This window comes from Hyaena hyaena, unplaced genomic scaffold (genome assembly GCF_003009895.1).
Source record: "Hyaena hyaena isolate Hyena2069 unplaced genomic scaffold, ASM300989v1 scaffold_73, whole genome shotgun sequence".
Classification (NCBI taxonomy): Eukaryota; Metazoa; Chordata; class Mammalia; order Carnivora; family Hyaenidae; genus Hyaena; species Hyaena hyaena.
Window position 1 is genome coordinate 3,293,684 of NW_024080705.1, and position 12,165 is coordinate 3,305,848.

Sequence of the window (12,165 nt, forward strand, 5' to 3'; positions counted from 1 at the left end):
AGTTTGTTTACTCCAGAGAGAGAGAGAGATAGAGAGGTAGTGGTGGAGGTGTAGATTGTACATCTAGAGAATGGATTAAATGTGACTGTTTAAGCAAACCAATGACCAGAGTTCCCAGACCAGTAGAGGGGAGCAACAGGATTGAGACAAGGGAAAATATATCTGAATATACAGAGTTCATCTAGAATTAATCATGGCAGTGCATCCATGTTGGTCTTGCCCTGGGCTCCCGTTAAAACAACAACAACAACAACAACAACAACAACAACCCAGCTCTCTGGCGGGGATGGACATGGTTTGGTGCAGGTAGGTCTTAGCCTCCACTCTGTCCTGTGGGCTGCTCCCTGAGGTCTGGCTGTGGTGGTTGTGGGGAGAAAAATGGCCGTGCCCCAGTCCCTTTCAGACTGTTGTAAATCACTCTTTTGGGTCCAATCTCCCTGTGCTGTGGGTGTAGCCATGGCGGTCTGCACTCTATGTCCCAAGCCCTGCCTCGTTTCCATATCTCAATCCACGCGCTTTATTGATACCGCCTGAAATATAAACCCGCAGGCTGAGTCCTTCTGAGCAGCTTCAAGCCCACCGCCTCCCCACTGAGGGTTGAGCTGGGCCTCTTCCCTGACCAATTGGGCTGGGAGTGCACTGGAGAAGTTTCTCCTGTCCCCTCCTGGGACCAGGACTTTCATCTCAAAGTCAGCACCACAGCTAGAAACCAGATCTGAGGTTTTTCTCTTCTCCAGGGACATGGACAGTTCTTTGAGCAGTTTCAGCTACTCTTTCTTTTCCCCTCGACTCACTGTGGCTCCTGGCACTGGGGACGCCTTTCTCTCCCTCCGAGTCTCTGGGTTCCAGCCAGCCCATTTTTATCTTCCCCGGTTTGTACTCATGTATCTATAAGGTTTTTTTGTTTGTTTTTCCCTTTCACAGCAAACTCTGTCTCCTCTTCCTCCCAAACTCCTTCCATTCTGTAAGGGTTCCTATGGCTTCAGGCCTTCTCCATTGAGAGATGGGGGTGAGTGAGGTGTATGGAGCTCCCTACTTCTCCGCCATCTTGCCAATTAACCAATTTTATAAAAGATCTAATTTTGGTTGTTTTTTTATATTACATAATTATGAAAATTATACAGTAAATTATATACAGCAACTCTAGGAGACAGATAAAATCTCCAGTTACAAATGAACGGCATACATGGGATATCCAACATGTGAGTCATCAAGAAATGCAGTACTGAACAAATAATGGTGACTACTAATTTTTCGTTTTTTTCTAATTGTTGTGAAATGTTTCATTTTCTATAATAATTTTCTCTTCCTAGCTTGGCCCTAGAATTATAATTTTTAAAAATTTATCCGATGTTCTATCCCAAAGATTCATTGTAATGTAATGTAGGACAGTGATCAATGTGAGATACATACACACAGTATACATACACCTGTGTGTGTGTGTGTGTGTGTGTGTGTGTGTACACAATGTAAGGTTAGACACTCTGACCACCGGTGTGTTTGTGTAAGTGTGTATGTATACTCACATATGCACACACATTTTGAAGTTCATTGTATGATTTCATCTTATGTTAAGGGTTCTTCAGAGACCTTTTATTTGATACTAATTCTTTCTCCAACTACCACATTATGCTCAAACCTTGGAATGGCTTCCCTTCTTGATATATTTTAATAAAAGAACCATGAGCAACACATACCCTCTATCTTTTCTTTGTAGGCTGTAGATTATCTTGACTTCTATTGCCTGAAGACTTATATCTAATGGAAACATTAAAAATACCATGTCAGGTTCCAGTAGTGTGAAATAGCTGGAAGTTATAATAGATCAAATGGAAGACAGAATTTTACTTTGAAATGAATAATTAAATTCAGAATTCTCTTTGATATCTTAGTGTTGAGGTTAATTAGAGTGCATGGGTTACAGGGAGGCATGATGAAAATAATATTAAATATTATACAACTTGGATATTCATCTGAACTTCACTGTTTATTAGCCTAATGACCTTGGGTAAGACAGCACCAGCCTGACTCGTCACAAGTTGAAGTGTATGGTTACCCATATCTTACTACCCAACTCTTTGTAGTGTTGTCAGGATGAGATGATATATGTGAAAATATCACATAAACAATGAAGCTCAATATTATGGTGACTACTGTAATAGTTAATATGTGCCATGTACTATAGTAAGACTTCTCATAATTTTTACAACAGTTTTATGAGACAAGCAACAATAATATTCCAGTTTTACAGATCAGAAAGGTGAGGTTCAGAGTGTGAAGGACATATGATTGAGTTCACACTATAGGTGAGTGGGAAAGGCTAGATTTGGATACTGGTCTGTCTGACACTAGACTTGACACTCATAATTACACAGTGTTTGTCACTCACTTGAATAATAATTGCTACAGAGAGTTATGCATGGAAATGAAATTCTCTTTATTATCACATCTGAATTCTAAATGTGAAAATGAAATAATATTATTTTTTCCTAAAAACAGAATGCATGGAGTTCTAACTATCTGAATGTGTTCTTCCCTTAGAATTTAATTATCCTGGATCCACTCACAGTGACTGAGGAAGAAATAAGACCATCACTAGAAAAACGTCTTGAAGCCATTATTAGTGGGGCTGCACTGTTGGCTGACTCTTCCTGCACAAGAGATTTCCATCGGGAACGGATTATCGCAGAATGCAATGCCATTCGCCAGGCTCTCCAGGACCTGCTTTCAGAATATATGAACAATGTAAGTAACTAGTTTTCCACCAACCCCTTACAATGGGTATGTGTTACGGTTCTTTCAGTGTACAAATGTAATAATATACAAATAAGTACATGATTTTATGTGGTTTGGCTTTCTGAGTGGGTTCTACTCACAGAGTACAGCTTTGAAATAGGAATTGCTAGGGATGGGATCCAACAATATATAATTGTTTTATTTGAGGAAGTACTTGAATATTAGTTGAAGAAGAGAATCAGGATTGGAGAAAAGAAACTAGAGTTGTGCACCAATAAAAGGAAAATTTAGGAAAGGGCATGTTGTTCAGGATTACATTGGTAAATAACAAAATTAGAATTTAGATAGTATTAGATAAAGTCAACGCTGCAGAGGTCAGGATTCCTTTTTGAAGGTGTAAAGAGTTCCTGTAGTTTGTAACTTTGGCTCCTAACCTTTTTCACATTTGACATAATGTCATAAATTTTTCCAGTTTTAGTTATTTCTTAGGAATATTATAAATGTCTAAATTTAGGCAAATGCAAAAGTATTTGTTTCAAGATCCTTTTGGTTTAATTTCATATGTATTCATATGTGATATATTCATTTCATATGTACTTTTCTACATCCATCTACACTCAAATCTCATTTCTGTTTTTAAAATGAACAAGAAAGTGTTGAAGACATTGTCAGTCATATATTGGTCATGAAGCCACCTTAAATAATAGAGCTAAATAAAATGAAGTATTTATAATATATATAAAATATTTTGTTCATCTTTATAAATGGAATAATTCAAGAATTATGAAAGTACATTTTGAAAATTATTAGTTACAAATCATGACTTTCGGGGTATGAGTTGAAGATTTAGGATTGTTCAGTATAAGTAATTTATGTGAATAATTGAAATTTGCTAAAATTAGTTAATGAGTTTTAAGGCTCCTTTTGCACATTTGATGTATCTCCATACTCTCAATATTTGATGACTTTGGCTCCTGACCAAAAGTCTTTTGCCAGTCAAGAGATCACAGCTGCAAAGCAGATTTTGTTACTAGGAAGAACATGTTAGTAATGTCATGTCTTGCTTCTGAAGCTAGAATATCTTCATTTTTGGCATATAATATATTCTATTTTTTTATTTCTAGTGTGTTTAAAAAATTTTATGGAAAATTATGACAAAGCAGAAGAAATAGAAAATTATATAAGAAAAGCATGAACCCAGAAAGCATGTATTTTTAAAGACTTTTAAAAAATGTTTGTTTATTTTTGAGAGAGAGAAAGAATGTGAGAAGGAGAAGAGCAGAGAGAGGAAGACACAGAATCTGAAGCAGGCTCCAGGCTCTGAGCTGTCAGCACAGAGCCTGATGTGGGACTTGAACTCACAGACCATGAGATCATGACCTGACTATGGTGGCAAAGCATTAAAGGTCCAGCATGGTGTTCCTTTCTGAGTATGGGGCCCTGAATGCAGTCACAGGCCCCTGAAGATGGTCCTGTACATCATAAATACATAACCACATAAGTGCTTTGATGGCTCTCTTCAAATTTGGCTTAAAAACATTTGAGTTAAAAACTCTTCATACCAAAGGTGAAATGATGAGAGCATTCTGCCCTGGGTGTAATCATTAAGATAGTGCATTGTCTTTAGATATTTGTAAACAGTAATAAAACCAACTAAAAGTTGGTCTGCTTTTTACTATCACCAGACTCTAGCAATTCTAAATGTTAAGTGATAAAGTGTTTTTCTCAAAATCCTTTTGTTTTTATCTAAATTCTAAACAATTACTGTGATTATAATTGACTTTTAATAATATGTATGAATGATTCAAATTTCACATTTTATGATTATCATTTAATAACCATGACATTCCTTAGGCATTTAAACAGCAGATTCAAAATAAACAATGATGACATAATGATTATAAAGGCAAAGAACTAGAAATAGTCACTTCAATTCTGATATTTTGTTATCACTTGGAATTTTTATTTAAATTTAAATTTTTAACAATAAAACAGAATTGGTAGGGGTAATATTTGTTTTACGTAAATGCAAATTTCATGGATGTGAAGTTCATATGTGAAATACTTTATTGAATTTGAGCACTAACTTTGAAATTTGTTCTTTAAAAACTCGTCAATTGCTTTAAAGTTAAAGAACAAATCAGAAAAATAATGATTATTACTGAAAAGTAATTTTGTCATATAGAGGAGAGAGGTGTTTAAATATCTAATTCAGGTATAAAATCTGTGACATGAAGTATATATATGTATATATATATATAGGCCGATTTCTCAAGCACACATAACCTATTTATTTATGTTACTAATATCCTTCTGTTAGGTATGTTGGTTTTAAAACAAGGTAAGTTCTATGTTAGAAGAATGAAGTTGAAAGAAACTCTTTCATTTATAATATGAAAATAATTAAGATCAGAGGTAAGTAGCTTTAAAAAAATCATGTCCAGATAATTACCTTATGTATATTTTTAAGGGTAGACTTAAAAATTTTTTTTCAATTATTTAATTGATTAGATTGCACTACTCTTCATGCTTGATGGAGGCTGTTTTCTTCTACCTTCCTCCTTCCCCTCATATTTCCTTTTCTCCTCTCTGACAAAGGAGAGTAAACACCCCTGAAAAAACATTTCCTTCATTGCACTTCCCATTTTTGGTTCTCATCCCTGTTAGAATTCCTGCATTTACTTGTGTGCCTTCTTTCCTGGACAGGAGCTCTAAGAAAATGAGAGCTATCTCCCTGGCCCTTAGCACAAAGACTTTCAGGTAGCAGGTGCTCAGTGATTATTATTTAGTTACAGGTAAATTGAATTTAGTGCTTGTTTTTTCTTTTTAAAATTAAAATGGACAGTTTGCCTAACGCAATTAATTTATATTTATTTATTATATTTAATAACCATGGAGAAAATATGGGGAGGATTAATGGTAAGAATAGAAACCTAGGAAAGGAAGAAGAGCACAGAGGTGAGAAGTCTGTTCTTTGGGTGATCTTACTGTATTTGTATATTCCTTTCTCTTAGAATATAATGTTAAATACTTGGGGAGGAAGGCATTTTTTTTTCAGGGAATAAAACACTTATGTGTGGATAATATCTGACGATCCTCCCTAATGTTGGTGTAGAAGTGAGACAGAGCAGGAGGAGTTAAATTTATGCAGTGGTGGTCTCCATGATCAGAAACCTATTTACATGTACGTTATATTAACTTTCTATTGAAAGTAAAACCCACTAATAATTTAAAAATATGAATTTGTAGTATTATGAAAAAGCACTACAAAAGCAGTATAATAGTTCCTTTTCATATAAAAGTTCAGAAATTTAGGCTTAATACTAGTATCTGACCTAACAAGTGAATATTGGAATTAAACAGCAGGAAAATCTGCTGGTATGGAAAAACTGTCAGGTATGTTAACAGAACACATTTCAGGTTTATTTTTATTCCAAGTTTATATCACAAATGATGCTTCTTTATAACTATTTCATCAGCTTTAATGAAGGGAAGTGTGCTTTCCTGGTATTAACTGAGCTAAAACCTTTCTCAGAATTTCCTTAAAGATTTTAGGATAGCTCTTGTACTTAAATTCTCAACTTTCCAGTTTAAGGAATTTTGTGTCTCATTTGGTGGGCCTGGTTTGCTTTTCAGATTATTTAGGAGCTTTTCTATTGGGCTCTTGATAAAAAAAATCCTTGGTAATTATTGAGACACAATAAAGATGACTGTGAAAATTTAAAGCAAGATGAGCACTCATCATAGTCTGTGTGTCTTTTATATGAATGTAACTTCAAGGCTTCAAATTTTGTTTGTCTGTTGGGTACAGAGAAGTTCAGCGGTGGGAAATATATGTAGTTTATGTTTTCTCAGGCTCAATCCACGTGATCAGTATGAATCTAGGTGACTTTCCTTTCTTAAATAAATCAGTAAGTCTTAATCATTTTTTTTTTACCGAAGCACTATGTTCAGTAAATTCAATTTCTTGTCACATTAGTAAGAAATTAGGAGGAAATGAAACCAGATGGATCCATAACAGGTAAAACAAACAACCACTTAACATTTCAGTTATTATATATGATTGTTCTAATGTTTTCCATAATATATGGAAATAATTATTTTACATCCATAGGTCAAAATTCTGACCTAAGTTTCACTGGGCTAAAAAAGAAAGTGTTAGAATGCTCCATTCTTTTCTGGAGAATCCATTTCTTTGCCTTTTCCAGCCTCTAGGGGCCATCCATAGGCCTTGGATCACAACCTCTTTCTCATCTTCAGAGACAGCAATGTCACATTTTTCTGACCCTGTTTCTGTCCTCACATCTCCTTCTCTGACTACAGCCAGGATATGTTCTCCACTTTTTAGGAGATTAGACAGGGCCCACCCAGATTACCCAGGAGAGTCATCCCATCTCATGGCTCTTAACCGTAATTACATTTACAAAGTTCCTTTTGCCATGTAAGGTAACATGCTCATAGGTTCTGTGAATTAGGATGTGAGCATCTCTGGGCAGGCCATGACATACACTAATACCAATCTTCCTTAGTCTCTTCTGTGGAATCATAATCCTTATGTTTTAAATCTATTGTGGTTAGCATTTCTTGCTTACTTTAAGCTTTATGCAGGTTGATCACATATCTATTTTATTTACTATTCTATCTCTAGTGCAAGGTACAATACTTGGCATTTAGAAAAAGCTAAATTGTATTTTTTAATAAAAGAATGAATGAAATTATTGCATATTGTATACTCTATATAATGGAGAAACTTCTTCTCTGACATTCAATGAAATGAGTTTTGAGCATCAACTGGATTCATACCATGTACTGCCAGTTATAAAATACCTTATTTTGCAAAGTATAGGCCTCTTCTAAAAATCCATGTGAATATTCAGAAACAAAATATTCTTACCACAGTCTCTTCATTTGTATGCACATCTGGATATATTCCAAAATAAGATTTTTTACTAATCAAAAAATACACTCCAAAGAACATTCAGAATCAAATAAAATCTAACTTTTGTTTTTTTAAAACTTAGAAGTAAAAAAAGTAAGTCTATTTTTCTAAGCTATTTCTCCTGTTTTGTAACACCTTCAGGATTGGTTAGGTCTAGTCCATTTTCTCTGATGTGCAACACAATTAAGGGATTCTTCATGTGGGTGGGGCAGACCAAGGAGGCTCTAAAGAAGGAAGGATTTTAGAGAGAATTTTTTTTAATGGTGGGCTTTCTATACTTGGTGAAAACAGAGTTGGGGATGGGTTGTCATCCTGATTTAGTTCTAAGAATTAACAGACAAGGGTATTTCTCCAGGGGTGGATTGAAATCATGTTGATGTTATTAAGTTTGGACATGTTACTGGACAGGATCTTCAAGTGATGTAGGGTTGTTGGTGAAGTTAACACTCATATTGGTACTTTATTATAGAGTGTATGAGAGAGGTATTATAGAGGGTATTAGAGAGTTTAGTGTGTGATGGCTAAAGTAAGTCAGGCCTGGCTGTATGCAGGGGCTAATTTGCATTTCTAGACTTCTTACTTGCTCAATATTTTCTTCTTTTGGTGTCTATGTGAAAATACATAGTTGGTTCTCATTATGTATTAGTTTAGTGAGTAAATAATCAAATGAACTGGCTTTTGTTATTCAGAGACCTATTTCATTTGTAAGTCTTGGGTTTAATTTCCCTGTCTTGGGGAATTATAAAGATTTGTTAAGCCAACAAAGAGATGTTAAAGAGTTTTTCTTTCATATAAGCCCTCTACCTCTTTCTTGAAAATCCACTTTAGAAATAATTTCAGCCTTATTTGTTATGATGATAAGGTAAAGCAGGATAATCTTTATGCAATGACTTTTTGAATACTACAGACAGGTTAGAATTAAAATTCCAAAGAGGTAAAGGCAATCCCAAATCTATTTTCTTTTCTTTTCTTTTTCTTTGACATAACTGGCTATTCTAACACAGAGAAGTAGGCAGAGATGTAGACAAAATGCAAAGATGGAAGAATTTATCCCAAATGAAAGAACAGGATAAGACCATGGCCAGAGAACTAAGTAAAGCAGATATAAATAACATGTCTGATGGAGAATTTAAAGCAATAATTATAAGGATACTCACTGTGCTTGGGAAAAGAATAGAAGACATCAGCCGTACCCTTAACATACATTTAAAGAGTTAAAGAAGAATGAATCAGAGATGAAGAGTGCAGTAAACAAGATTAGAAACACACCTGGTGCAATGCAGGCTAGAAAAAGAAGAAAGAAAAAAAAAGGAATTAATTAATGACCTAGAAGACAAAATAATGGAAAGGAATGAGCCTGAACAAAAGAGACAAAGAAAAATTATGCAACACCAGAAAAGACTTAGGAAACTCAGTGACTCCATCAAATGAAATAATGTTTGTATTATAGCAGTCCCAAAATAGAGAGAAAAGGGGAAAGAAAATGTATTTGAAGAGATAATAGCTGAAAACTTACCTAATGTGGATAAGGAAACAGAATCCAGGTCCAGGAGGCACAGAGAACTCCCATCAAAATTTAAAAAAAGCATATGAACACCAAGCCATATTGTAACTAAATTTGTAAATATACTGATAAATAAAAAAATCTTGAAAGCACCAAGACAAAAGAAGTTATTAAGTTACAAGGGAAAAATCATAAGAGTTGTGGAAGATTTTTCAACAGAAACTTGGCAGGCCAGAAGGGAGTGGCATGATTTATTCAAAGTGCTGAAGGGGAAAAATCTACAGCCAAGGATACTCTATCCAGCAAGGCTTTATTTCAGAAGAGAAGGAGAGATAAAGAGTTTCCCAAACAAAAAATAAAGGAGTTCATGACCACTAAATTAGCCCTGCAAGAAATATGAAAAGGGACCCTCTGAATGGAAAGGAGAGACCAAAAATTACAGCATAAGGGCAGGAAATACAAAAGCAACAACAATGAATGTTTCTGTAAAAATCAGTCAAGAAATTGACACAAAAAAATAATATAAAGTATAATAACATACACCCAAAACATGGGAAGGAGAGTAGAAAAGAATTAGTTCAAACTTGATTGACCATCAACTTCATATAGACTGGCATTTATGGAAAAAGTTATATATAAGCCTTATGGTAGCGACATATCAAAAACCACTAATTAACTTGCAAAGAATAAAAAGAAAATAATCCAGATATGTACTAAAAATATCAGCAAAACATGAAAGAGAGAAAGACAAGAAAGGACCAGAGAAAATTTCTAAGCAACAACAAAACAATAAAATGGCAATAGGTATATATATCTCAATAATTACTTTGTTTTTTTAAATTTAAATTAAATTAAATTAAAATTTTTTGATGAAGAGAGAGAGGGAATAAGTGGGGGAGGTGCAAAGGGAGAAGGAAGAGAGAGAATCTTAGGCAGGCCCCACGTCCAGCATAGAACATGACAGGAAGCTTGATCTCACAACGTTGAGAGCATGATCTGAGCTGAAATCAAGAGTCAGACACTTAATTGACTGAGCCACCCAGGTGCTTCAATAATTACTTTGACTATAAATGGACTAAATGTTCCAATCAAAAGACATAGATTGTAAGAATGAATAAAAACAAGATGCAGCTAAATGCTGCATACAAGACTCATTTTAGACCTAAATATATCTATAGATTGAAAGTGAGGGGTTGGAGAAACATTTATCATGCATATGGATGTCAAAAGAAAGCCAGGACAGCAATACTTATATTGAACAAAATAGACTTTAAAACAAAGATTGTAACTAAGAAGGACACTATATAATAAAAAAGAGACAATCCAACAAGAAGCTATAACAGTTGTAAATGTTTACCCACCCAACATGAGAGCACCCAAATGCATAATGTAGTTATTAACAAAAATAAAGGAACTAATTTATAATAACACAATAATAGTAGGGGACTTTGATATGCCATCTACATCAATGGACAGATCATCTAAACAGAAAATCAACATGGAAACAATGGCTTTGAGTAACACACTGGACTGGATGGACTTAACAGATATATTCAGAATATTCCATCCTAAAACATCAGAATACACATTCTTTTCAAGTACACATGGAATATTCTCCAAAATAGATCACATATTAGGTCACAAAACAGACCTCAACAAATACAAAAAGTTGAAGTCATACCATGCATCTTTTCTAACAACACACTATGACATTAGATATCAACCACAAGAAAAAACCTGGAAAGACCACAAATACATGGAGGTTAAACAGCATGCCACTAAATAATGAATGGGTCAACCAGGAAATCAAAGAGGAAATTTAAAAAAAACACGTGGATACAAATGACAATGAAAAATTTTGGTATGCAGCAAAAGTAGTCCTAGGAGGGAAGTATGTAGCAATACAGGCCTACCTCCAGAAGCAAGAAAAATCTCAAACAACCTAATCTTACACCTAAAAAGACTAGAAAAAGAACAACAAATGAAGCCTAAAGCCAGCAGAGGGGAGGAAATACAATTACAGCATATATCTATAAATGGTATAGAAACAAGACAAAACAATAGAACAGATAATGAAACCAGGAACTGGTTCTTTGAAAAAAATCAATATATAAACCTCTAGCCAGTCATATCAAAAATATGAAGAACCTAAATAAAAAGAATCAGAGGAAAAATAACCAATACTCAGAAACCAAACAATTATAAAGGAACATTATGAAAAACTATATGCCAACATGTGTTGGACACCCTGGACACAATGAATAAATTTCTAGAAACATTTAAGTAATGAGAACTGAAACAGGAAGAAATAGAAGAAAACTTTAACAAACCAGTAGCCAGCAAAGAAATGGAATCATTACTTTAAAAAACTCCCAACAAACAAAATTTCTATTCTAGAAGAAAACACAGGCAGTAACTTCTTTCCCATTGGCTTTTTTCTCGATATGTCTCCTGAGGAAAGGGAAACAAAAATAAAAATAAGCCATTGTGACTACATCAAAATAAAAAGCTCTTGTACAGCAATAAACAAAACTAAAAGGCAACCTGTGGAAAGATAGAAGATATTTGTGAATCAGATATTCAAAGTGTTAGTATCCAAAATATATAGAACCTATAAAACTCAACACCTAAACAGTGAATAATCCAATTTTAAAATTGGCAGAAGACATGAATTGATATTTCTCCAAAGAAGATATATAGAGGAGCCAATGGACACATGAAAAGATGCTCAACATTAGTGATCATCAGAGAAATACAAATCAAAACTACAATGAGATATTACCTCACAGTGTCAGAATGGCTAAAATCAACAACACAAAAACAACAGGTGTTGGTAAGGATGCAGAGAAAGGGGAACCCTCTTGCACTGTTGGTGGGAATGTAAATTGGTGCGGCCACCGTGCAAAACAGTATGGGCCTCCTTAAAAAGTTAACACTAGAACTACCTTACAATCTAGCAATTGCACTACTAGATATTTACGTAAAG

General features: G+C 34.5%; 1 protein-coding gene across 1 annotated transcript in view; it reads left to right on the forward strand.

Moving 5' to 3' along the window:
- CTNNA3 (catenin alpha 3) overlaps positions 1-12,165 on the forward strand; it is a 1,079,366-nt gene that overhangs the window by 392,495 nt on the left and 674,706 nt on the right. Inside the window, exon 7 of the mRNA XM_039233287.1 lies at positions 2,542-2,745. Within this exon, the coding sequence (XP_039089218.1) occupies positions 2,542-2,745 (204 nt within the window). The remainder of the gene's footprint in view (positions 1-2,541; positions 2,746-12,165) is intronic.